General features: G+C 39.7%; 1 protein-coding gene across 2 annotated transcripts; it reads left to right on the forward strand.

The window, feature by feature from the left end:
- The first annotated feature begins 735 nt into the window (after nucleotides 1-735).
- Nucleotides 736-27,869, forward strand: LOC116725415 (1-phosphatidylinositol 4,5-bisphosphate phosphodiesterase gamma-1-like). 2 transcript variants are annotated; one of them, XM_032571447.1, is made up of 32 exons: nucleotides 740-1,821; nucleotides 11,226-11,375; nucleotides 12,216-12,309; nucleotides 14,625-14,672; nucleotides 15,636-15,720; nucleotides 15,814-15,894; nucleotides 16,182-16,216; nucleotides 16,564-16,636; nucleotides 16,727-16,822; nucleotides 16,903-17,021; nucleotides 17,678-17,763; nucleotides 17,861-17,981; nucleotides 18,113-18,281; nucleotides 18,506-18,625; nucleotides 19,279-19,386; nucleotides 19,494-19,678; nucleotides 19,803-20,003; nucleotides 20,611-20,730; nucleotides 20,853-21,036; nucleotides 21,506-21,583; nucleotides 21,952-22,055; nucleotides 22,140-22,236; nucleotides 22,332-22,398; nucleotides 22,665-22,831; nucleotides 23,092-23,188; nucleotides 23,278-23,502; nucleotides 23,588-23,733; nucleotides 23,849-23,963; nucleotides 24,053-24,214; nucleotides 24,299-24,387; nucleotides 25,060-25,244; nucleotides 26,345-27,869. In XM_032571447.1, the coding sequence occupies exons 1-32, from the start codon at nucleotides 1,560-1,562 to the stop codon at nucleotides 26,403-26,405; spliced, it is 3,930 nt and encodes a 1,309-aa protein (XP_032427338.1). In that variant the 5' UTR covers nucleotides 740-1,559; the 3' UTR covers nucleotides 26,406-27,869. The 2 variants fall into 2 exon arrangements, 1 of the variants encoding a protein (XP_032427338.1); XR_004340399.1 differs by lacking the exon at nucleotides 26,345-27,869 and having other exon boundaries at nucleotides 736-1,821; nucleotides 24,085-24,214; nucleotides 25,060-25,130.
- Nucleotides 27,870-27,920: the final 51 nt, after the last annotated feature.

Here is a 27,920-nt window from a genome sequence, read left to right on the forward strand (position 1 = left end):
CAGACGAAGTTTTAAGAATTCTTTCAATGGCGGGTAAAGTAGCAGGTAAATGCTAGTGAAACCTAATCGTTGTAGAGTTGAAGGAAAATTTCCACCTTGATATATTAAATAGTTTCATCTTATTTTTTCCCATATGTAAGACTCTACCAACATAAAGTCTCTCAGAATAACATGGCACCGTAAAAGCAAAAATGCAAACTCTATCTATCTAACAACCCTGGTTGTAACAACCAGATTTGTTATTCTTCTGTGAACCTAATTCATCGGTTTGTTATTGACTTTTGCTCAATTAGGTTTCTGGTGTATACATTGTAAATGGTATTTTACAATTTCTTTTGTTCCCCCCTATAATTGATGGATATATATAGATATTATTTATAATGTATACAGGTCTTGTCTATGTTATTTTAATTAGCTCTGATGGTGTTTTATTATAGAATATTAGTTGTGCTACCACCCCCACGCCACTAGAGGCAGTAGCAAGCCCGAAAAGATGCGACTAAGTACACCGAAAGCTACTGTGAGGTGCGCTTACGTAAATAAAAGAGAGAAATTCAAATACATGCTGAGAGTGAACCTCCTTCCTAAAGATGAAGATATATCACATATCTCAAAAGAAAATAAAACCGGGAGACCGCGAATAATATATTAAATGGCGCCCCCTTCACTTCCGGAGTGCAATGGTCCCTTTTATAAATAAGGTACGAGACTGACAGTGGTCCGTCCCCGCCCCTTTCTGTTTGCTGCAGCGAGGTGTACTTGTCTTGTCTGATCCTTCCAGCAGCAACAAAAAGGAGGGGAGAAAAAAAAAAATCTGATGGAGCCTTTCCGGTCTGCCTGCCCCGGTTTCCTTTCAGCCCTCTGCTGCTGGAACTGAGGGAGGCGTAGGATCGAGCCCCGGACGAGGAGGAGCCGGGGACTTTAAACCAGTCACGGTTACTCCAAGCTGCTGCTCCCGCCTTGACGTGTTTGTAGACGCTTCATTACATAAGTCTGTGTTTCTGTCACCTCGTTCTGACTCAGTTCTCCTGAACCCAGCAGTGGGACATTTCTGTCTATCATCCCAGCGGCGGCGACAGGCGGCGGCGGCGGTATCAAGGAGTATTTACAGCCGGACTGCGCTGCTCCTTTCTCTGCTGTCGTGGACTCGGGAGGACCAGAAGGAAAACGCGAACTGGGTGGAAACCTGAGCCCAGCGGTGATGAGAACTAACCCTGAGTGGATTTCACTGGTGTGCTGCCAGAAGCATCTGGAAAGGATAACACAGGGATCCACTCCCCCTCTGGAGGACCAGAGCATAATTCACATCTCAGACATTTTGGCGTGTCAGCTCTGCGGCTGCTGCTGAGGGATGTCTTTTAGCTTGTTTTTTCCCTAAGAAATTATCGTTGTAATCACGCTGGCTGTCCTGAGATTCCCAGATTCCCTCCTGGCACCAGTGGGTTTGGATATGCTAGATAGCGGTGCTCCTCTGTGCATTGGCTGAAGGACCTGGATCCTGCTCATAATTAAAGCCCCCTCAGCAGATCAGTGATCCTGATCTCAGCTATGCAGTGAGGATGTGCGCAGCCAGGTTCAGCGGCTGCCTCAATGGCTGCGCAGAGGAGGCCGCCTGCGGTGCCGTCTCTCCGGCCATGGCCTCCAGGATGCTGGACTGGACCGAGGTCGGGCCCCGCATCCTCGAAAGCCTGGAGATGGGCACAGTGATGACCATCTTCCACCAGAAAAAGTCCCAGAGGCCCGAGAGGAAGACATTCCAGATCAAGGAGGACACCAGGCAGATAGTGTGGGGCAGGAGTCCGGATAAAATGGAAGGAGAAGGTGAGTGTTGGCAGCTCAGAAGTGTGCACTTCTGGACCTGCTTCGCCCTTTAAAATGTTATAATGTCACTAAGGGCGACCATGCATGTTTTATCTAGGAAACAGTTTGAATTACAGGCATTAAACTGTTTGTGCGGTGTGCACGGAGGACTGTCCGAGTGGATGTGGCAGAAAATAGGTTCATTCCAAATCCAGATGTTTATGACACAGCAGAGTGAAGCAGCAAAACACAAAATACAGACAGAAAACAGTAAGAAAATTATTTTATCTAAGAAGATGGTTGGTGCAAATGAATTGGCTGCAAAACCAAAATTAACTCAACGTGTGGCTTATAAACATATAGTTCATGACCCACATTTTTTTGCAGTCACATTTTTTTCATATTATATACACAAACTAACATATTTAATTTGGGTTGGTAGCACATTCTTATGGGAAGGGAAACAAAACAGTGGCATAGTTGGTAGCACCGATGTCATGCAGGAAAAAGGGCCTGGGTCTGAATCCCAGTCTGGAGTCTTACTGCAAGGAGTTTGTTTGCATGTTCTCCCTATGCATGCATGGGTTCTCTCCAGGTACTTCAGCTTCCTCCCACAGTCTAAAAACACAACTGTTACGTTAATTAGATTCATAAATTGTATGCGTGTGTGTGTGCATGGCTGGATAGACTGCCAACCTGTCCAGTTTATTTGTAGACCAATGACCGCTAGAGATACCTACTATCCTCTCTCCCTGTGACCCTGAAAATACAAGGAAACCGTAAACCATTTTCAACATTTTTTACTAATTAAAATCTAAAATCTGACAGGATAAGGAGTTAGCTCATTTCAAATCTGAAACGAGCTAACTCCTCGTTAGCTCGTTAGCTCCTGTCCTAATTTACAAAGTCATCTATTAAAGCCCAATAAGAGCAATTTAATCTCAGTGTAACCACAGATGTTATGTGAAGGCCTCAAAGGTTTGCTGGAGAGCATTCAACAACAAATAGCAATTTCTTTGATTTGGAGTATTTTGAATAAGTGCACAGTATTTTCTTATGCTGCAACTTTGCCCTTGCTCTATCTTATTTTTACTCTTACTCATTTTTTACATATATCTGACTCTAGATGCTTCAACTTGCCTGTGACTTGACTTCAGGTACACCAGAAGTTCTCCAGCGAGGGACAATAAGGGTTATTCTTCTTTTAATCTTCTATTCTAAAACCAAAGAACACACCAAACAGGTCAGGGATAAAGCTGTGGAGATGTTTACAGCAAGGTTTGGTAATTAATCAATATCCCTTACAGTATTGTTTGATGATCTAAATATGGAAGGAGCATGCTACAGCTGCAAACCTATCAAGAAATAGCAGGCTACCTAAAATCACAAGGCAGGCAAGGAGAACATCAGTCAGGAGCTGCTTGTCCTTCACAAATGTGCTCAAAACGTTTTTGATATTCCGCTTATTTCGAAAAATCACAATTTTGCTATTACAGTGTTTCCATTACATAAGAAACACAATTAAAATCACACTTGCATAGGTTTATTCAAGCTATAAGTCATTAAAAAACATGCCGCGCCATCATCTCCCCCTACCACTCCCTGTCTTTTTCTTCATCTTTTCCACCTGTAGTAACATCCGGATGTGGTAACATCTGGTTGTTACTCATATGATGTGAAAAAAGTTTCCATTGCAGTTTTGCGAAATACAATCTTGCGCAAAACCTTCTTATCAAAAAAATAGTTGTTTTTTTTAAATTGCTGTGTTCCAAGTGTTTTATTTTTTGTAATTTTAATTTGGCCCATTATATGGTCAATGGAAACACAGATATGGGAGGAGCTGCACAGGTCAACGGCTCAAGTTGGAGAATCTGTTGACATCAGACAGATGTTGGCTGATCACACAGCATGGATTGTGAGTGTTCACAGTGACATCTGTTCACTTGTAACTCAGCGAGGATGTTAGTTTTAGGCTTTGAGAGTTACAAGGTTGGGCTGGACAGTGGCTCGGCAACGAAATTAAACAACCAAAATGTACACACCCTAAATGTGCTTTAGTTTTCTCATTAGTAACTCCTCCTGCAGGCCTTCTATCTTAGGAACGATACATCCTGTAAAATATTTTTGCTAAGATCAGTTTCCAGGTTAGACAGCAGGGCCCAATCAACGAAGAGGGCCAGGCTATGTAAACAAGATGATGCTACGGACTGAAACACAGCAGTATATCAGTAGAGATGAGGTGTTCTGCTCCTGTGTCGGGTAGGTTGGATGTCTTCCATATCAGTTCTCAAGAGTTCATAATGTCCCAGCCACTGCATATCACAGAGCTCCTGTGCATCGTTTAGATTTTCCCCAGGTCATGTTGACTCAAACGTGTCAGAAATCGTGCTGATGGAGACAGAAACTCAACACCAGTAAGTGTTTTCTCCTGCTGCATTCTTTCTGGAAAGAGGCGACGGCTTGGTTTGTGTTCGTCTTAAATCAGGCGTCGATGACCTGCCGGAGTATTTCGTCAGCCAAACAGAGCAGATACAAGAGTTGTCTTGCAGGTTGCTGCTGTGTCAGAAAGCTTTTGAGTTGTTTTAGAGAACTGCTGTTCTTAACCTTTATTTAAACCTTTTTTCTTTTTTTTGTACTCCAATTCATAGACTTTTTAATTTATGATGTAGGAAATAACTTCAAATAACAAATACTGATTTCCATTCAGTCTTTAGTATCTAAACCTTCCAAAGCCACACATTTGCAGAGTTGTCCCTTCTCCCTCCTCATGTCAAAATGTGACATTCTGTCGTGGAAAGTCCGGTCGCATTCCCACTCAGCTGACACGCTGTCACGGCCTCTTCAGCTGACAGACAGAGCTCAACCCTGTGACCTCTGCTTCCTCCACTTTGACCTCCCAGTAACTCTCCAGGCACGGCGGCGTGCTGCTGCCGCACGGGTCCTCGACTGGCCTCAGGCTTCCTGGCTGGATGTGGATCCCAACAGCAGACGCTTGTCGCTCGATCCGTCCGCCCCGTCTAGGGCGTGGAGGCTATTGTCTGCAACCCGGATTTTGTGGTCTGAAGACGGATTTGTTGCAGTTAAAGTTGGCGCAGAAAAAAAAGAGACTTAAAGCATTCTCAACTGGCATGATAGAGTTTCCTTCTGTCTGCCATGTGTCTTTCTAACGTTATGGCAGAACCCTGTAAAGAAAATAATCCCTCAGCCTCAGAAGAACAGGCCGGATATTTTTCACATCAGAGAGATGTAGGTAACTCAAGACAAGGAAGGAATAGTAAAAGTATAAACATGCGTAACATGAATACACCAACATTTTGTCTGAATATAGAGTGGACATGAAAAGTGTCCACTCCCATTTTAAATTAGAAGCTTTTCATGAAGCAAAAATGGAGAAAACAAATTCAAAACTTCTTCCAGATTTACTTTGAGCAGCCTTTGGTTCCTTTTGTTCTTTCACTCTTCTTGTGTTCAGAATTGCCAGCAGTTCTAGTGAACCTGAACTGAATCTACATGTAGCATATTGACTGATCAGAGCTACTGCACATATCTCCTCATTATTCGGAAGATTAATATTTTTGTCTACTTATATTATGAAGTTGTGGTTTTCCTAAGATTCCTGTCTCATTTCTGGTTTCTCCTCTAATTTAGCATTGTCAGGATTCTGTCTTTGTTTTTAAACCCCGCTATATTTCCCAATCAGGTTTATTCATCCACACATTCTCATGCAGACTAATGAAAATGTTCCTTTTACACACACACACAATCACGCACGCACCCCCCCCCCCACACACACACATGTTTTCGTAACCCCAAATCGGCCCTTTACAAACAACCTCCCACCGGACGAAGCCTCCAGCAGATTCCAGGAACTCAGCGGGTCTCTCGTTCACTTTGTCTCCTACAGTTCTACCTCTTTGCTTCCTCCTGCTCTCATCTCTCCATTCTTTTCCTCCCAGCTATAATTTCCAAATTTCCGGCCCCCACACGTTTACCTAAACACCCTGCTTGTTTTCAGATATGCCCTTCTCACTCTGTTTTCTTTCACTTTTCTTTTGCGTTTTGAGGTCGTTATTCACGTTGATCTGTTTGACCTCCTAACTCATCACCTCTGCCAGCTCTTTGTTTTTCTTTTTCCTGTGGTTTGCTTTAATATTTGTTTTATCCTAGCACACACAAGTCTCTGCAGATATAATTTTTTTCCAAACTTGGATTGACTCTCACCTCAGCTCCAATCAGGACCTATGAATTTCAGTAGGATTTAGCTTCAGTAAAGTTGGGTACTACATCAGGAAAAATACTAAAATAAGCTAAAAAAATAAAGAAAAAGCAAGAACACAGACTCTGATTCTGTGTTTTGCTTTTAGATGAGTGCCTTGCCAAGCAGTGGATGTATAAAATCCTGAGGCACAGGAAGTGTAGGGTTATCAGGGAGTGTCTCCCTTCCCGTCTCAGATTGAAGGACTGAAAACAAAAGGTCTGAATCTTCTGCAGGAAGGAGAGACATTGAACACAACTGAGGCGCCACTGGTACTACGAGTGGTTTGACTCATGAAATTAGTATTTTTGAACACAGTTAATGTTAGCTCTTTGTTCATATGAAATTTAAAGTTGAAACGGTTAATTACAGTACAGAATAACTCCTTATAAACAGAAATGAAACTAACATCAGTGAAATTTAGTTAAATTAAGTATTTTGTACATTGGAAAACAACCTTGAAATCCAGTTTTTGACTTGTTCAATGTATTTTGTGGTAGTCCAAGATTGTTGTGTCCTCATGCTCATGGGAATATTTCTTTTATTTTAAATCAGTTTGAAGACAGATGTATTTATAGTAGCAGAGCTTTATATGCCTTGTAAAAGTGCAACACATGACTCTTTTGATGAGTAGTTTATGTGTTGTAATCTGTAAAAAAATATGCTGGCGTGTTATTGTGTTACACTTGTTTCTGGAAGTTAAAATTTCTGAGCTGTTTATCTGACAAAGGAACTGGAACACTCCTGAAATGGGATTTTTGACAGTCTTTTAGCAACCTTCTGTACAAAATCCAATATGGCTGCTGCATATTTAACTATACTTCATGGGTCCAGTAACACAATGCTTTCCACTTCTGGTGTTTTATAAATCATCAAATTAGTCCCACAGGGTACAATATATTATTAGTTTGTGAATAAGCTCTCTAGATTAAAGAAATGCTGATAATGCCTTTACATGGCAATTTGAATAAAATCAGTGTTATCTCCCTCAAACAGAGAACTTCAAGTAGCTTGGTGTCTTGTGGAATAGAGTGGGAGATGGATAGACAGACAGGGGCCTCTGCTGCAGTAATTAGAACCTTGCTCCAGTCTGTTATGGTAAAAGAGCAAAGCCAATAAGCAAAGCACTTGATTTACCAGCCTGTTCCGCTCCAAGCCATATGGACTATGACCCAAAGAAGTTTTTGTCCACATAAGAATAGTACTGACATTCTGCTACTGAAGTAAAATCTTAATTTCTTTTAAGGTTTTTTAAAACATTTTTATCCAGGGAGGAGACAATAGTTGTGAAGATGGCTGTGGTTAATCAAAATATAAGCATAAAAGATGTAAGGATTGTATTTCAAATGTAAGTCCGTCATTGTGATCACTGGAGACTTTTTGAAGGGTTCATTTCCACCAGAATCTTTGTAATTTTTTAGTTTGATCAAATTTCTTGGACTTCATCTAAACTCGGGGTGCCATCTGGCAGGGAAAGATGTGGCCAACTGTCACAAACTGGTTTATTTCACTGGAAATACTATGCAATTATGAGCAGCTGGCAATTTCAGGTCAACAGAACATGCAGCTGTTTTTGTAGTCTATATTTCACTCTAGCACTGAGAGCTAACTGAGAAGGGAGAAACAGCTGCCTATGAAGCAGCTCTGATAATGAAACATACTAGTGTAGAACATCAGATCTGAGTCATCTGTATGTTTCTCATATTCTGACCCTTCATGTTCATTAAAGGTGATGTCAGCCTGAAAGCTAAAGCAGTACTGCGTCCTTATTACAGCTGTGTTTACAGCAAAGGCCAGGATTAAAAGGTTGTGGTGTGTTTCTGTGAAGTGGAGGAGTTGTGAGCTGAGAGCCTGTTTTCCTCAATGTCCAACGCCCAAACTCAGTGGCAGGAAATGATAAAGGGAATGCAAAAAAGAAAATAAAATCATAGCAGTGTCTTGGTTTGTGCTTTGCTGCTTTGAAATGACTCCGCTTTCACGTAAACACCTTTGTGATCTGAGGCCTCTAATTGACACTTCAGATTTGTTTTAAAAAATAAGACCCGTCTTTTTAGACAGCATTAACAATTTAATTATTGTGTTTTTGAAGCACAACAAATGTGCCTCCATTTGCATACATAACTTATATGTTGATTTGGATGCAAATCAACTTGCAAGTTTGTACAGGTTACCAGACTTCTCTTTGGGCACCTAAGATTTTATTAGCAAGTATATACAGTGCAGCATATGCAAGATACTCATTGTTAATATCTTTCTGCCAAGCACAAAGTTAGCAATTTTTCAACAATAACAAGCTACTCTACTTAATTAAGTTGGAGAAAATATTAGAGTTGTCCATGAGCTTATCTTGCATGTGGTCAGGAACCTACAACTGAAGCACACCTGTATGCAGATGACCCCATGCTTTACATTACCAGACTTTACAGTTGAGTCTACTCTGAGGAAGACAGTTGATAGCCATCAAACTGCTGTTTAGTTGCAATGTATGAGTTTAGGTTAGTTTTAATCTGGTAGGAAACTAAATTAATTTATGTTTTTCAGAACTAAATTTTGAATATAAGGTAATATAGGTATTTCTTCCTATATTACCTTTAATAGTGAGAGATTTTCATATCACAACACTGTATGCTTTCTAGTACAGTATCAAATTTGTCAAAAGGTTAAATAAATTGATGATGCTACAGAAGTATGCATCTTTTGACTCAGGCCCTCTAACATGAACGTTGTACCCTGACCTGCAAGAATCTTCCCTTTTTTTGATTCCTCATGATAACCATCCATGGTTCCTGCACTGTGGTTCTTCTCTGTGTAGTTGAAGCAATAATAGTCTGCTCAACTGCTTCTACCTGTTTTATGCCCATATATGGAGCAATACACTCTGTCTTTGGTGCCGTCACAAGAGAGATGATTAGTTATTAAACTAGACAGGAAGTGAGGACAGACAGCCGAAACCTTTGTGTAGTTTGAATTAATTTGAAAACTTTTTCAAAGAGAAATACGAGCCAGAATTAATTGGAAAACATCAACCATTGTTTTAACTGCTTTAAATATTTCAACACTTTAAATATTTCAAAACTCTTTAACATAAAAAAGAGTTTTTACAGTGCATGGCAATGTTTATTTTTAACAAAGTGATAAATGTTTTTTGTTCTTTTTACCTTTTTGAATATGAAATTATATTTCTGCTTTTGAACACTTGAATGGAGATCAAAGAATGATTTCTTAAAACGATCAACTAAAATCCAGCCACCATGTGAGGAAGATGATGCTCTCAATTAATCTCATGCCAAACATTCTCCCTGCCGTCTGCACATGGAGACCATTCAGATCAGAACCAGATCTACTTTTGTCTCTTTGATTCAGGATTATTTACAACCTCCTGAAGGCAAACCACATTGATTTGAACATGATTTGTTTCTTCTGTTGCTTGTCTGCTATCTGCTGGATAAATGACTTAAGCTGCAAAGACATATTTTTCAGTGGCCAAAATGTATAAAGTTGCTGATTTCGTGTACAAGAAGTTCCATTTGTGGAAAATTGTTGTCAAGGATTTTTGTAAAGCCGCTCAGCCATGTGTGAATGTGCTGAGTGTCTATGAGAGTGTGTTTATATGTGTTTGCACTGGACATCTGCTATGTCAATAAGCTGGAGGTTTTCTTTGTGGGTGTGTCAACTACTGCAAGTGTGAAAATAGAGTCCAGAGTTTACATCACATTCTGCGGTTGCTCCCTGAACCTTAACCCTTCAGAGTCAGCTTCACTCACTGCTAACACGCTGTCCGACTTTGACTCTTTGACAATGGACCCATTGTACAGTTATTTCTATGACTTAAATTACAACACATAATATATTTTGGTAAGAAAAAAATATAAGATAGACTCCTATCTTATGAAAGTTGGTTTAGACATCGACATTTATATTTGGCTAAGAGCAAACCCACATTGCTGACACAGGATTTACCCAAGGTTGTTGCTTGGCCTACACGGATACCACAATTTGGTACAATCTGTCTGTGTGCAACTTCAAGATGGGAATCATTAATGCATTCAGATGTTTCAATCTGTTTATTTTGGGATTTAAATGGCTTGTCTTGCTCAAGTTTGACACCAAAGATGAGATCAAGGACACCATCCAGAGTTATCGACTGACTATAAGCAGTTTGTTTTTCAGACACATGGTGCAAACATTACAATCTCAGTTTAAAAGCTGACGACTAAGTTAATCAGACTTTTATGTCCTTAATACATAAATACATAGAAGCCTTTCTTTGTTATTAAGCAATTCAGTTCAGTAGTCTAAACAAATGAATAGTATTTCTCGGGCTTAAGGGAATATCATCAGCATACTACTGGGAGTATGCTGATGATATCCATGTATCCAACGTTTGCCTATACCTGTGTATTCATGCATGAAAGCTGAGGTTATGCCTGACTATCTCCATCAGTCATTTACATGGTTGAGTATGATCATCACAACAATAGAAATGTTGAAAACATGTATATGGTAAATAAAATTGGTCAAAGAATCAAACTATGTGATACTTCGTAGGTTTGGTTCATGAAGATGCATCAACATGAACAAATCAGAATGTTTTCCAAACTTAAAATTTGCTTCATCTTTTTGTTTTAGGAATATTTTCTTATTAAAATGTCCTTAAGGTCCCTAAATTAACATTTTGTAGTTTTCTTCTAAATTTAAACAAGTAATATAGAGAATTGTTTTATTTTGCAGTAACATACGTTATTATTTTGAAAACAACAAACAACCCAACCCAACCAAAAAACAAAAAAACAAATGGCCTTTTTTTTCCCCTTTCTCTCCCACTGATGCAGCTTTTACCGGTCAACTTGACCAGAATAATTGATCTTTTTAAAGTAACTTTAAAGTACAATAAAAACTTCAGGTCTTTTTGCAAGTCTGACAAGTGTTCTTGCAGTTAAAGATGTCTGCAGATATTTTTCTCTTCCTGCAGCCCATGGTTGAGATGTTTGAGGATCTGTTTCTGGTCTCCTGCACACAAAGTGACCATTTGTGCAGCTTTCCAGCAACAGGTTTCTGTGTGTTTGGCACGGAAATGAACAACGTGCCAAAGTGTGATTAATGGTTGAACATATTTGTGTTCATGCAACTCTATCCTTCCTCTCTCCTCCTCCTCTTCTTCCTCCCCCAGTTGACATACGGGAGATCCGGGAGCTGCGGTTGGGGAAAGGCTCGCGTGACTTTGAGCGGTACCCGGAGGAGGCTCGTAAACTGGACTCGGCCCACTGCTTCATCGTGTTGTATGGCCTCGAGTTTCGCCTGCGGACGCTCAGCTTGGCAGGTCTGCATTAATTTGGATAGATTAAAGGTCCCAAAACTTTCTGCTTTTATTTTGTAGATTTATTTCTTGACCTAAGAAATCTTTAAAAAAATCAGGTATGCATCAGAGTCTGTATATTTTGTTTGGTCTAAAGCCAACAGTATGATTTCAGTTTCCCACTTTATTGCTTTGGCTGAATAAACCCTCTCCCTGCTTGTATCCTGAAATCTAATAAGAATTTATCACTAATGACTTCACTGGTTTTAGACAAAGATAGTATAGGTTTGACACTTAACAGTTGTTCACATGGGTTTATGTTGCAGGTCTGCAATTTTCACAAACATAAGGCTGTCTTGATTTCATCTTTAAGTATAAAAAATCACACATTAATCAAGTGATTATCAAAATTAACAGCAATGTTATATGCGATGTGTATAAAATTGCATATAATTTTATATATGCAAGCTGTGTGTGCGTGTGTGTCTGTGTTTGTGTTTCTTTACCAAAGGTTGAGTATTTCCTCTGATGTTGAACTTTGACTCATCAAATATGACAACAGTTTTTCCTTTCTACGAAATGTAGAAAAATAAAGGTTTTGGGTTTATTTTATACACACTTTTCTTAGAGATTATTTTTGCACAGCTAAGTAATGAGAATTGAGATTTATTGAAGATGGCCTGTGAGGTGCCACATGGCTTTGTATTGGAGCCAGAATTGTTTATTTTGTATATCTGGGATTTCTATAACATATAAAGGCAGTTATAATTTGCTTAGCTTGTCAATGATACTAATATTTTGTCCCAAAAAATGTGGTAATGGATACTACTGATTTGTTCTATATTTTCTTCTGTGTGATGGCAGCCTACAGTGAAGAGGAAGTCAACATGTGGATTGCGGGTCTGAACTGGCTGATGGTCGATACCCAGAGAGCACCGGCACCACAGCAAATAGAAAGGTCTGTAAACCATTCAATTTTCAAAAATATGCCATAACAGTTTCTGTGAAAACTACTTGATGGAGCTTTGCGCTGTTGTCATTTTGGCTTTGAATATATTTTTAACTTTAAGACCAGTGGTTATCTATAATAGAAACATTAGTAATGGACTCTCCATGCCTAAAGAATAATATAATACATCCCCACTTAAAGACTGAATTTTCCTAAAACCTAGATTAATTAAGATTAATTAAATTTAAGGCACATCTTTTGCAGAGGCACCAATAAATGTGGAGGGTACTGCGGCGACTGTGGCTCTGTGCGGCGACTGTGGCTCTTTGGTAGAGTAGTCGTCTTGCGATCGGAAGGTTGTAGGTTCGATTCCAGCTTCCTCCTGCCACATGTCGATGTGCCTCTGGGCAAGGCACTTAACCCCAAATTGCCTACCGATCTGCGTATCGGTGTATAAATGTGTGCGTGTTTGTGAGTGCGACTGGGTGAATGTGACTCTAGTGTAAAGCGCTTTGAGTGGTCAAAAATGACTGGAAAAGCGCTATATAAGTTCAGTCCATTTACCATTTACTGGCATTAATGAGCTAAATAAACCTTCCATTCAGGAGCTGACAGACTGGTAGGTTTTACAGTGCAATAAAATTACATGTTTCTGAAGTCATTAAAGCACTTATCAGTGCTCCCCTGGTTGCTATTTAGTGACGTCTGGCTGCAGCAGGGAAGAGGCAGCCTGGACATGGACTCAGAGAAGACAAATATTTAGTTAGCGATAAAAATATTTATTACCGGTGAATGTTCAGAGGCTGTTTTAGGCGTCAGGGGTGAAAGCAGGAAAACACCACGAGGCTGTGAAGCAGACAAACAGCTTAGTGGGAATGTTGGGAGGAAATGAAAAGGCTAATTTCGTCTGTTTTTCTGAAGTTATTTTTAGGAAGGGCCCATCAGCTGATTTGAATGATGTTTAACGGATTCCATTCGGATCATCTTTAAGTTTAGTTGTTTAAAGGACGAAAAAAAAGAATACAAATATTTTTTGTACCATTGTTTTAATAACCGTTGTATCTGGAGTCAAGTTTTCTGGTTCTTATTCAGTTTGCATTTTTAAGCCTTTTTCTTGGTTGAAGTATTAAATAGAATTTTATTCTATGGAAAATAAAGTCTGAATGAGTCATCTCATTCAGACTTTATGAGTCTAAATGATACTCATAAAGTCTGATTTATGCAGTTCTTCCAGTTCTGCAGTTCTTCCAGTTCTCACCTATAAGAACTAACGATGTTACTTACTGTATGTACTTACTTGAAATATGTATTTGCATTTACATAACCTATAACTACAATATTAATATAACATTTTTTAATCTGTTAGAGTAAGTGCAGGATGAGCTACACCTGAGAAAAACAAAGAAAACACTTCAAGACCTGTGACAGAGCAGATGAACCTGAATTCTAATAAATCTTAAACGCTTCATGTGTTTGTAACTCTGACAGAAATCTTGTTACCACACACATTTTAGACTTAATACCCTAATTTTAAGGCTCAGGGTTAATACTTTGTCATACTTGGGGTACTATGATGTCCACCCATTTAGCTTTTTTTCAACTATGCCTTGCTGACCTCAGAACTGCCTTCATTCTTTTTTTTCTTTTACTTCATTACTTCATTTAGAGTCTCCTGTTCCGCCACTTTTGAAAGGTGTTGCAGACAGCTGGATTACAGTAAACTCATTGACATACTTGAGGAACCAGTTTGAGATGATTTGCAGTATATTTTTGTGCTCTGTCTCGGAAGTAAGATGCTCAGGGTGTGCCAGGAAAACACGTCCCACACCATTACACCAGCAGTACTGGCCCCATGCATGTTGAGCCTTTCTAGTAAAAACACAAAAGGGCAGCTGATGAGCCAGCAGGAGAGATAAAGTCATTTAAAGTTTTTTTTCAAGCTGCTGAATGATGTAAGACATGTCATCTGTCTGCCAGTAATCTGGGCCTACGGTTGATTCATTAACGTGTTGTCCAGCTGTTATTATTGTGGCGACCGTATCAGTTTTACAACTGATTACAGTTTTATTGTGATTCTAAGTACAATTAATTGTGCTTAAAACATACTGTGAAGGTGAAACTTGTTAGTTTTATTTAGCATTAATCAAGTATTCTTTCTCTTCTGCCATTGAGTCAGACAAAATCATTTTTAATTGAAAACAAATAGTGCATTAAAAACTATCTTTAAGTCTTATTGTTTTTCTTTTTCAGTACTGCTTATTTTCCTCTAAACATTTTAGCTCAGGCCAGTTTTCAGTCAGCATCCTTTTCCTCTGTCTCTGCAGGTGGTTGAGGAAACAGTTTGAAGTCATGGACAGGAACCACGAAGGCTGGTGAGTGACTCACCGCAAACATGTCAACACCCAATCACAGTTTTAACAGCAGCCAGTGAGGAATGCTGCAGCTTTGCAACAGTTGGCAAATGAAGGTGAAACCAGATCTAGGTGTCATCAGAGAACATGTTAGGACTTCATGCTTCTGTTTTGGTGTTGGCTTCTCCAAGACAAACAACCTGTCACTGCTTGATAAGAAGCAGGAAGTGATGAAAGAATAGGGAGAGGGCAACTTCCTGTCCTCTGTGAAAATAGAAACAGTAGCCAGTTGGAGCCCTGGGAGGCGACCGGACTCAAAGTGAGCAGAGATCCAGGTCGAAGACCTTGAAAAACCCTCTCTGGTTCAGAGGACTGAGCTGAATTTTTTCTCTCCACCTACTTTTTGAACTTCCTTCCTCTTTCTGGTTCTGACTGTACCATGTGTTTACCTAATTACCAAATGATTATCCATGTGCTGTTCTTTCATAAAACAAACTGTGTGACTAACTGAAGCATATGTACCTGCTGGCGTCCTCCGTTTCTCGTATTTGTTCTGTCCAGATTTTATGTAGTGTGGGTGCTGCTACTTTTAGATTGCAGCACCCCAAACCAAACGGCTAAATTGGCTGATCCAAGAAACTGGATCATCGCTAGGACAATGATCCCAAACCAGAAATGAATCAACTTGACCATGTTAAGACATGGTCAACACCTCAACCTGATTGATATGCTTTGATAGAAGCATAAAGAAGCTGAACAGAACAAAATCTCTGTGACTCTCGATGACCTGAAGCACCATTAAAAATAAGATTTGATTAGAATACAGTGTTAGAGGCAAATAAAGCCACACCTATAGCAACTGCTTAGGATATTTACTGTAAAAGGTTCTACAGCAAAAGTTTGTTGTCTTTTAAATTGTTCTTGGTGACTCATTAATGACAGTGTGATAGTATGACTGATACTTATCTTTTCTTTCCTCTGCAGCATCACATTGAAAGATGTCAAAGCTCTTCTGCCTCAGATCAACTACAGAGTCCCAAACATGCGCTTTCTCAAAGACAAACTGCAGGCCAGATGCTTTATGATTTTGTGTTTTTGATCTCTCTGAAATTGAGCCTAGCACCAGTTTGGGTCATAACTCCTGTTTTCTGTGTTTCTCCAGGAGGTGGAGGCAAAGAATGAACTGTTGTACTCCAACTTTGCACAGCTCTACAGGACGCTTATGTTTGACGCTCAGAGGAGTGTAAGTCTTGGACTAATTCAGATACAATTTTGCTTTAATAGTCACATTTCATAAAAAAGCCTGGCAAACAGTTTTAGAAAAAAGTTGCATGAAAAGCACGAAAGGCCACCGATTTTCAAAGACTTAATTATGATGTAAAGTGAAACAAATAGGTTAGAAAGTTCCGAATCCCTCTTCTTTAGGGAGTTTTACACTGATACTTTGACAATTCCCACCTCTGCTGTTTATGCCTCACCTGACCCCCTCCTACCTGCTTTTCACCTGAGTCCTTCCCTCTACCTCCTCAGATTATTGAGCAGCTGGATCTCTCCTTTCCCCTGCGGTGAGTTCCTCCACCTTCACCTCCGTTTTCTCCTCCTTCACACCCCAGTGTTCCTAGTGTACTTGTCCAGTCAGTCTTTATTACAGCAGTCTTGTATTTCACAAAACGTTTCCATGTGTTTGTGCTGTCTTAATGGCACTAAAATGTTTCTGTTTCTGCTTGGTGCACGAGAAACATTTCCCTAATGTTAAGAGGCATTACCTTAAAAGTGGTGTAATTAGATTTGGCCCAACCAAAGGAAAAAGTCTGCTAATGTATCACATCTCCTTTCTCTGAAAGCTGACCTTTACTCTTGTTCAGCTTTCACACATCTGTGGTCTAACATCTTAAGTTTGGTGTATTCGTAGAAATGTGGATCGACCAGAACTTTGTCAGATCTCCCTCTATGACTTCCAGAAGTTTCTGCAGATGGACCAGAGGGTAAAGAGTTCTCATCAGCACCACACACACACAAACAAAAATCCCTGAAGCCTGCTTTGCCTCAGCTTTCTTTTTTTGTGTTTATTTCAGGAGTCCTGGGCATCAGATTTGAGTCGAGTCAGGGAATTTCTCATGACCTACATGAGAGAAGGACCTCAGCCTGAACCAATGCTGCAGCTGGATGAGGTGACAAAACCTCTGAGACACAAGAAAGAAATATTTGAAGGATTGTGCCATCTTACTGTACATTTATTTCTGTTTTTTAGTTCCTTACTTTCCTGTTCTCAAAAGAAAACTCTGTGGCAGACCCTCGACTTTCACCAGTTGTCCCTGATGACATGAAAAGGCCGCTGTCACAGTACTGGATCTCCTCTTCACACAACACGTAAGATAACCAAGTCCATAACGCAAAAGGAAATGAAGAGTAAAAGAAAATGGATAAGGTTACATATTTTTATGGCTAATTTCTATGTTATAGAGGTACCCATTTTGATCTTCTGAGTAGATCAAACTCAGTTTATTCAAAAGCTGAAAGAATGAACTTCCAAAAAAGAAAATAAAAAAGATAATTTTGATTAAGACTATGGGAAAGTTTTCATTGACTTATACATTTGTATTTTCATTGTGAAGAGTTACTTTCAGATTTATTTAGATTCAGATTTATTTATTTATTTTCTATATTTTAATGTGGCCCCCATTCTCAAGGTTTTTCAAAAGGGATTTTAGCTGTGATTGTTGAACCAAAGAGATGTTTAAAATTTGCAGCATTCAGCTTGTTTTGTATAGTTTGGCAACATATAGTTTAAAGTCAGTACAATAATAGAAAACAAACATTGTTAGTAATTGTATTTTTAAAGTTAAATTATTTTCAAGGAAAATATTATGTGCATTAATCTAAAACTAACAATTACCACTGTTTCAGAAGAAGCTGCTTTACTTTGAGACTTTTAGACAATAATTTCTTGGATTTTTTACTGATATTTCTTTGTTCAGTTTTAACCCTGTACACATAGCATGAGCATGTGTTACCTGGTCTTTCAGGTACCTGACAGGTGATCAGTTTTCGAGCGAGTCGTCTCTAGAAGCCTACGCTCGTTGTCTTAGAATGGGCTGCCGCTGCGTTGAACGTAAGGAAGGCATTTTAAAGCTGCTAGTAATTGTTGGGGTTGGAAGATTGATTCTGTCTTTGAGAGCCGATGTTGATTCTCTGCTTTGTGCTCTCAGTGGACTGCTGGGATGGACCAGATGATCTGCCAATCATCTACCATGGCCACACTTTAACCTCCAAGATCAAATTCCTGGATGTGCTGCACACCATCAAAGAACACGCCTTTGTCACATCCGAGTGAGTTCAGCTAACCTTCTTCAGCCGTTATGTTTGCTATAATCACCTTCAAAATATGAGTGAAACAACATTTTTAAACCCAGACCCTCTGCAACAGCTCAATTCACCTTCCCGTTGTTATACCTGTGCAGGTATCCTGTGATCTTATCCATTGAGGACCACTGCAGCGTGGTCCAGCAGAGGAACATGGCAACGCACTTCAAGAAGGTGTTCGGAGAGCTGCTGCTCACAAAGCCAGTTGACAATAACGCGGACGAGCTTCCTTCACCCTACCAGCTCCGCAGGAAGATCCTCATCAAGGTGAATTCTTGATGCCTATTTGAGACCAAAACATCTTTGAATGCTGAAAATCTGACTACGAGTCAAATGGAGCCCTCCATATTCATGAGACGGTTTAGAAATCTGTAACGAGCCTGTTAATTTTGCATTAATTCTTCATTATGAAGAATCTTATTCCTTGAAATCTCTAAACAGAAAAGAGAAAAGTTGCTTACTGAATCTCTTGTTTAATTATTTCATTGCAGCACAAAAAGCTGGTGGAAGGAACCTTGTATGAAGAGGTGACTTCAGCTAGCTACTCTGAAAACGACATCAGCAACTCACTGAGGAATGGCATCCTTTACCTCGAGGACCCCATCGACCATGTGAGTATTCCTGTTTTTATTCAAGAAACACTGAAGTTACCACAATGATTGAAGCATCACAAAATAAATAACAAATGTCAGGAAATGTACTTAAAACGGAATAACTTTTGAAATACAAAAATATAAAAAACTAAATCCATTTTATTGAAAAAAAAAAAAAATCAAATGACAAAACATAACATGCCTGTTAAATTTAGGCTAATTTCATTCATTTTAATATTTTCCCATTTATTGCTATTCTTGTTTTATTGATAACATTTCTCACCGTACATAGGATAAGAAAACATTTACAGGTAGACGTAAGGACAGCAGTTGTAGCAAAGACATACAGGCGGTTAAACCTCAAATTCAACTGGCTTTTACCACAAAATAGGCAGAAGCTCGCTGTGGCTTACGCCTGATTGGCTCAGAGCAAAAAGAACATTATTATGAAATACAAGATATAATAGAAAATAAAAAAATATGAAACAAAAATACAGTTAGAATGAATATAACATGTTTCAAGGGAAATTTCTTTAAAAAAATACAAATACAAAAGATATTTTACAATTTTTCAATATTAATAGTATTTTCCTTTTGACACTGCATTCATTCCTAAAGAACTCTGTACACCTGAACTTATCATTGCTGAAATATTTTTGTGTACTTTCCAGACCTGGACACCACATTATTTCGTCTTGACCAGCAATAAGGTTTACTACTCAGAGGAGACATCTCGCTACCAAACAGCTGATGAAGAAGAAGAAGATATGTTAAAGGAGGTAAGGAGATAATCTGGTCTTACTAACAGAGTAAAAAGTCTATATTGTCTGTTTGACATCTTTAATGTTAAACCTTCATGCTTTTCCCCCCTTCTGGGCTTTGACAGGAGTGTAACAACAACGAGCAGCACTGTGCAGAGCGCTGGTTTCATGGGAAGCTGGGAGGAGGTCGCGACGGTCGGCAGGTGGCAGAGAAGCTGCTCCAGGAGTACTGTGAAGCCGGGGGTAAAGACGGCACCTTCCTGGTGCGAGAGAGTGAGACGTTTGTTGGAGACTACACCCTGTCCTTCTGGTTAGAGTCATTTCTCTTTTAACTTGGTACAATGGCAACTGAACGGTGCATATTAGGTTAAGATTACAGCTCTCAAATTCTCATCCAACAAATCACAGTAGAAAATTGACTTTTCCTCCTCCAGGCGTTCTGGTCGGGTGCAGCACTGCAGGATCCACTCACGTCAGGAGTCTGGGTCCACCCGATTCTACCTGACAGACAACCTTGTGTTTGACAGCCTCTACCATCTCATCTGCCACTACAGAGAGGTGCCGCTGCGCTGCAATGAGTTTGAAATGAGGCTGGAAAGTCCCGTGCCGCAACCCAATGCACATGAGAGCAGAGAGTGAGTGACTCAGACTAGGAAAACTTGTGGAGAAAATATGTGTATTTTTCCTACTTATTACATCCTTAAAATACATGCATTATCTTCTTTGAATTGTATAATGTAGGAGGAGATTTGTCTATAGAAAAATTACATAAAATATTTTTTATTTTTTTAATCCCGCCCTCTCCCTCCCCAAATTTGTTCACTAAAATTAGTCATTCTTTCAAGACTATTAATATATAGTAACTAACTTCTTCATGAAGCAATACAGTTTATAAATGTAATGCATAACATCTGCCAGCAGGGGAGGACATTAGAGTTTAAGGTGGAATCAAACATTTAAATCCAGTCACATTTGACATTCTTCCTATTTAGAAAGAAAAGTAAACAATGCTTTACTTTTTCCTTTTTAGACTGAAATAATAATTATAAAAACATAAGGCATGTTGCTGAATTGTACTATACAAATAAACTTGATTGGACATTCTCAATATTTTAACCAATTCAAACCATTCCCTTTTTAAAAGAAACCAAATAGTGAAAAAGTGGAAATGCAGAATAGCTTGAAAATAATAGCTTAAAATGTTTTAAAACGAAATTGATGGGAGCATCTTTTGTTGTCCAGATGGTACCACTCCAACCTATCCCGTGTTCAAGCTGAACACATGTTGATGCGCGTTCCCCGAGACGGAGCTTTCTTGGTGCGAAAACGCAGTGAGCACAACTCCTATGCCATCTCCTTTAGGTAACTGATCAGCATAACCCTAAATTTGAACTCAATATTCTTATGGACAGTACTGCTCATGAAATTCTGTTGAGTTATTCTGTGTGTGTTTTTTTAATAAGTTACTCTCTATTGGCTTGCAGAGCGGAGGGTAAGATCAAACACTGTCGCATCCAGCAGGATGGCCGTCTCTTCATGTTGGGGGGTTCGGCAGAGTTTGAGAGTTTGGTGGATCTAGTCTGTTATTATGAGAAACATCCTCTGTACCGTAAGATGAAGCTCCGCTACCCAATAAATGAAGACACTTTGGACCGAATGGGCACCGTGGTAAGACATTGCTCAAAATAAAAAATAAAACATGAATTTGTCATCAATATTTATTTATCTATGATTTTTACAATTTGAGACCCATTTTATATGATATATTCGTTGTTAAAAATGTTTGAATCAACACTTTTACTCAAATACAACATTTTGTTGTATCATTTAGAGCCTTAGAGATTAGAAATGCTGTCTAGCTATTGGATTAATTCAGTCCTATTAGGTTTAGCGTTGTTTTTTTTTTTGTTTGTTTTTAACAAGACATTTCAGCTTGGCATGAATTTACGAGCAAAATCTGTTTTCGCTTTTTTGGAACAAATCACGTTTCTGAATCAAAGCGGAGTAAATCTCCCATAAATGTCAATCTGTTTATTTAAAGAGGAAAAACTATATAAACACCAAACCAGAATACTGGTAGGCCAGAGCCACACGTGTTTAGAGGATGTGTTAAAATCTGTTTAATTTGTCTTCTCAGGAGCTTGACTATGGAGCGCTGTATGAGGCCAGAACTCCTCATTTTTATGTAGAGGCCAACAAGATGCCCACAGCGCGGGTGAGCTGGAGCATTAATTCTGTACACTGACCCTGTAGAGCCTACAGTACTGCATGTTTTAGGTGCAGCAGCAGGTAAACATACAAAACCGTGACCCTGGAGAACCAGGATTGGTAGTTTTAGTAGTTTGCGTCTTTAGTAAAAGAATTAGTTGCAAATGCTAAAAGTATGACACAGTTCTATTACCAGGAAAAGATAATTCTACACACTATAACACACATCTCTGAAGCAACTCAATACCTTCATCAGAACATCTGTAAAAATCCATAAAGACATTTAAAGAGAAAAGAAAGGCCGTTTTTTTTTTTGTAGAGGCATATTCTGCTCATAGTCTAACTGCAAACATTTCTCTTCATCTTACATTTCAGTGTACAGTCAAAGCTCTGTATGACTACCGAGCGCAGAGAGAAGATGAGCTTTGTTTCCCTAAACAAGCGCTTATCCTGAATGTGGACAAGCAGGAGGGTGGCTGGTGAGTGCTCAGCTATGCAGCTTCCTCTAGGTCACTTGTTTTTATATAAAAGTCAGTCAGCGACGTGCTGTGTGCTGCATTCAGGTGGAGAGGCGACTATGGAGGAAAGAAGCAGCTGTGGTTTCCTGCAAACTACGTGGAGGAGGTGTCCAGCTCTCCTACCAGAGAAATGGATGAAGCAGTGAGTCGAGATTTGAACCTGAGATTTGAAGATCTTCATGCTGTCATTTAACTGTTGGAAATACAACAGTTTTTTCCTATTTTTTGTTGCTTCAGTCTACAGAGAACAGTCCTCTGGGTAATCTCCTGAAAGGCTTCATTGATGTACCCACCTGCCATGTTGGTGAGTAAATCTTTGTTAGCATTATGTATTTCTTTTAGTTCAGCAAAAACAGTAAGATTTAAAGCTTATCTTAAACTTTATTAGAGGCTCCAAACATTACTTTTTGCAAATATCCCACACCTTGACTTTACTGTTACAGTAGCACCGTGCAGATGATTTTCTTATGTCAGTGTTTCGGCTCCCAGATTCTCTCCAAAAACAATTTCTTAACATGAAACCCACCAAATGCTCTTCCATCCTCCTCCTGTTTCTCTCCTTCCTTCCAGCCGTGCATAAAGACGGGAAGAACTCCCGGCCCTTTGTGTTTACCATCCACTCGCAGCACCTCAGCTCTCACCCGGTTCAGAGTCTGGACGTGGCAGCGGATAGTCTGGAAGATCTCACCTGCTGGGTCAGCAAAATAAGAGAAGCTGCACAGAATGCTGATGCACGGGTCAGTTCAACGCTGCACAGCAACACAGAAAACACCTACAAACACCATCCATACAGATGTTTCTCTGCAACTATCAGTGCTTTGCTAAACTGTTAATGTCTCATGAAGTCTTGTCACATTACAACCACATACCTCTGTGTATTTAATTGGTCAAGTCATTTAGGGACTTGACTAATGGAAAGAAAACGATACATGGTTCAAAATCTACATTGTACAAGTCATGAGAAGATGTTAAATTTGGTTGATCTTTACGGCAACAGATGCAGGAGGAGAAACAAATGGAGAGGAGGAAGAAGATTGCTGTTGAACTGTCTGATCTTGTGGTTTACTGCCGGCCAGTACCGTTCAACGAAGACAGTGAGCTTCAAAATTAACATTCTTACTTTAAAAAAAAAAAAAATTAGATGTTCCATGTTTAAGTTTCTCTGTGATCTTTGCGTTTGCAGAAATCGGGACTGAGCGTGCCTGTTACAGGGACATGTCTTCCTTCCCGGAGACAAAAGCGGAGAAGTTTGCGACTCGCACCAGAGGAAAGCGCTTCCTGCAGTATAACCACCGGCAGCTGTCCAGAGTTTATCCCAGAGGCCAGAGACTGGACTCCTCCAACTATGACCCGCTGCCCATGTGGCTCTGCGGCTCCCAGCTGGTTGCTCTCAATTTCCAAACTCCAGGTCAGCGTCTTCTTCTTGTTTCAGGAGCAAATCTCACATTAAGACAATCAGAAAACAGAGAGTTCTTTAAAATGCTTGTTTGCAGATAAACCCATGCAGCTGAACCAGGCCTTGTTCCTGCTTGGAGGCAACAGTGGCTTCGTCCCCCAACCTGACATTATGAGAGACGATACCTTTGATCCTTTTGACAAGGACACACTGCATGTTGAGCCAATCACCCTCCAGCTACAGGTCAGCCTGACTTGTAGTTGGAGCCAAGAAGATGTTTGATGAGAAGCAGAACCCCCCCCCCCCCCCCCCCCCCCCCCCAGAAAATCTCTAATATTTCAACTTTTGTTTCAATCAGGTTCTGGGAGCACGCCATCTGCCGAAAAATGGCCGCAGCATCATTTGTCCCTTCGTGGAGGTGGAAATCTGTGGAGCCGACTACGACGGCTTTAAGTGCAAGACTGACGTCGTAGGTGAGGCGGCTGCTGCGTTGCATCTGAAGCGTTTTGTCTCGGTGCTCTGACTCGGCACGTTAACCGTCTCCTCCTCTCGGCCCTCCCAGCTGATAACGGTCTGAATCCTGTGTGGGTGCAGAGGCAGTTTGTGTTCGACATCCACAACCCCACCTTCTCCTTCCTGCGCTTCACCGTTTTCGAAGAGGACATGTTCAGTGATCCCAACTTCTTGGCACAAGCCACATATCCAGTCCGTCTGCTGCGGACAGGTGAGCCGCTCCCCCCTCGTCGTATCAGATGGAAAATATGTTTTTAATAAACATCCCGCTCCATGTTACATTTCCGTCTCCTAGGCTACAGGAGCGTTCCTCTGAAGAACAGCTACAGTGAGGAGCTGGAGCTGGCCTCACTTCTGGTTCACATTGAGATCTACAATGCAAAGGTGGGGGCAGGTTTTTACCTGGGTGAGCTTTGACGGTGGATCTAAACCAACCACATCACTCCAGCAGCGGTATTTTTATTAAATGATTGAAACAATTAAATATTTGCGCAAGAAATCTCTCTGGCCTACATTATTTGAGACAAAAGCATACTTCTGCATACAACATGTTGATGACAAATATTGCAAATATAGACAAAGATTGTTTTATTTAATTGTAAAATGTACATACTTTTGTACACTTTTGGCTTAATTACCACTGAGCATGTTGTTCATTGTTATTTCAGGTTTCAGATTTAAAGTTTGCCAACTATAAAAATATCTATCAGCAATTATCTTCTATATTATGATCATTTTTATGTTTTTGTTGAAAGTCACTAAGAAGTCTTCCAATTGTCGATTTTTTACATCCCATATATGGAAACTGGTAGATATATAGCGCATACAATGCGTAACTTCAGTGATTTTTGACCACAAATTTTTAAAAATCGCATAGGAAAAAAAAATACCACGCTCAGTTGGAGAAATCAATTTTTTCTAATGGTTGTTAGTATTTCACTTGTCATGCTGACAGGTGAGGCACTGCCTCCTCTGACTACACATCACTGCTGTGACCCACACTGACCTTACATGACCTCTCATGTGCTGCTCTCCTCACCCTATCTGTGACTGCAGGAAGAAGACGACGAGAACATGTACACATCCATCGAGCGGCTGAGGGATCGGACGAGTGAGTTGTCCACCAGGGTTTCTCTCCTGGAGAGGTCGGGATCCGCAGATCTGAGCTACCAGCAGAGTGTGGAGGAGCTCAGGGCCACTCAGGACCAATTGAGTGAGCTGGTGGAAGCTCGTAACCACCGGTAAAGGATGGCGCACCATCAGAAGGGACAGAAACATACAGAAATGAATGTTCATTCCTGACATCGGCATGAAATCAGATAACATCTTAGACAACAGGAAAAACAGGACAAAAGCTGTTATTCTCTTTTTGCAGCTCTAATGTCATAAAAAAATTAATAGAGTAGAATACAGAAATACTTGTTGAAAATGTGAGTAAAATATAAATTGCATGAAATGTAAATATAAAAAACTGACACTTCCTTAAAATGCTAAAGTAGCACTGAGATTTTGATGCTCTGTCGACACAACATTCTGCCATGTCATCAGGTAAACAAGATGTTTGAACTTCCAAACCTGTTAGATCACAACGCCCCCGCGATGGAGAGCAGCCGCAAAGCATTTGTTGTCAGAACTGTCCTCTTGTCCACAATAACTCTGAGCTCTGAAGGCTTGGTGGAGCGGGCAACACCATAAGATATCTGTTTCTTTAGCATCATTTTTAGTTAAACTGAGACCATGAAGTTCTTAAAAAAAATTACCAAATAAGAAGCTGCATATCAGACTGGAGCTGCAACTGAGGGAAATGTAAAAGGACTGCTTTTACATTGCCCTCGGTTAGCAATGTTAAAGCAGATCACAGAACAATTAAATATAGATATAATAGCCTGAACAATAATGACTTATTTTGCAGGATTAAAATAAATGCCAATTTTCTTTAAAAAAAATTATCATCTGTGTTTGCCTGAGCACAAACGCCTGAAAGAAAAGAATCAAGGTGTTGCAATGACTACTAGAGTGAAACTATAATGAACTGAAGCAACATCATAAAATTTCTCTAAAAATATATATTGAGCTAATAATTTCATACAAATGATCTGTTGCTGTTATAAGAAAGCAAAGGTTTTTAACACCGCTTCTCTATTGTTACTGTTTTTAGTTGTGATGTTCAGATAAATAGAACTTTAAACTCAGAAGTGGTTTGAAAAAAGAAACCAAGGATTAATGTTTATTCTGTCCACATCACCTTTTTTCTTATTACTTTTTTATATTTACCTTCTTGTTTGAGTAAATGTTTTGAACTCTAACTTGTCTATATCCTAAACTTCTCCTTGTTTTCCAGATTGATGGAGAAGAAGAGGAGGGAGAAACTGAGGCAGCAGTTTGCAGCCAAGCGCAGTTAACCACTCCGACCACCAGAGAGCGCTAGCCAACAGACACAGTGCCTGGCACGCTGTGTAGCAGCTGCCTCTGCAAAAGCGACATGCAATCTGAAACTGGAAGAGAAAAGCGAAGTGGGACATATTAAAGCACTTATAGTGAAAAGATAGCAAACAGAAACATCTCATGGACTAAAGACATAAAACTAAGCTATAAAACAATCAGGATTTAAGCTGAAACACATTAAGAGCAAACTGTGGGAGCTACTTTTAAAGGTTTGATGAAAACAGCTGAAACAGTAAGGTAATACATGGATAGAAGTGTCTTTCATTGCTGTGGAAAATTTCTAAAACTGAACATATAATGATTTTAGAAGAGTTTGACTCACATAAAAGGTTTTAGTTTTCAACTAAGTGAAAATGAAATATTACATTTGCTCTTACTGTGTATCAGAGTTTACAATTAAAAACCAGATAAAAGGGAGAAGAAAACTCAGGTTACACACAAAAAGTTAATACAATTTTGATATCTGGATGTACAAAGGGAGCTGTGGGCACATGTAGCAAAGAGGAAATATCCTGTATGTGCCTTGTTGTCAAACTTTGTAAAGTTGGCTAGAAAGACAAAAAAAGAACTGCTTTTAGGTTGAACTGGAAATTTTTCCTATATGGGAAACATAAAAAAACTGAAGAAGTAATGCACTCCTTTGACTCAGACCACTAATCAGGAAGGAATCTAAAGACTGAAGTCTCCTTATCGAGTCTTTTTGGGGCAATAACATGAACAAGGCCCTCAGAAGAGCACAAAATGTCAAACAAAGCCTCACCAAAACATAAGAAGGTCGTCTTCTAGTACATGTAAGGGCTCTATACTAATTAATACTACCTTCAAAGAAAGGGCGCCCCCTGGATGTCAACCATTACACTAAGGGCTATGACAGAAAACTAGTAGAGCACTTGTTTTTGATTTGTTCTAGGGATTTTTCCCCCGTTTTTCTCAATACATCTAATAAACCCGGTTGGGATCAGCCTCCATCATCCAACTCTAATCAAAAGATGTGGATGAGCTGGTCCTGGATCTGCAAAAAGCAGGTTTGATTACTCCATGGCTTCCTGTCTGACCCACTGATCAGGAGCTACTTTACCCTCGACTAACTGATCATTGTGTACATAACTTATTTTAGATGAAAGAACATATTACAAGAAGGATGCTCTCTGTAACTTTATGGTAAAATTAATATTGTGTAACTGGAGCTCCCTTTAAAAAATGTTTCCTTAGATAAAATCCTCTCTTTCCTCCCTGCAGTACACTATACTGTGCTGGGACTTCTATGCAAAAGGCATCTTCTTGGCCTACAGCCTTTGTGTTTTAGAAAACCTGACTCCAGTTGTGTTTTCTCTCTCTGTACCTATGCTTACTGTCCAGTATTAATACTCTGTATTACAAATTCTGTGCAAGTTTACAGTTAATAAAGCTCTTTATGTATATTTCCATAGTGAGTTTGTGTCTTAAAGAGAAAATAACTACCTACCTACCTG

Source organism: Xiphophorus hellerii, chromosome 9, assembly GCF_003331165.1.
Source record: "Xiphophorus hellerii strain 12219 chromosome 9, Xiphophorus_hellerii-4.1, whole genome shotgun sequence".
Lineage (NCBI taxonomy): Eukaryota > Metazoa > Chordata > Actinopteri > Cyprinodontiformes > Poeciliidae > Xiphophorus > Xiphophorus hellerii.

What these genes read in the sequence shown, in the direction of transcription:
- LOC116725415 (XM_032571447.1), top strand. Translation starts at nt 1,560, where the DNA reads ATGTGCGCAGCCAGGTTCAGCGGCTGCCTCAATGGCTGCGCAGAGGAG. An exon ending in GGATAAAATGGAAGGAGAAG is followed by an intron (nt 1,822 to 11,225) that starts GTGAGTGTTGGC and finishes TTCCTCCCCCAG; the next exon opens with TTGACATACGGGAGATCCGG. An exon ending in CACAGAATGCTGATGCACGG is followed by an intron (nt 22,832 to 23,091) that starts GTCAGTTCAACG and finishes TTACGGCAACAG; the next exon opens with ATGCAGGAGGAGAAACAAAT.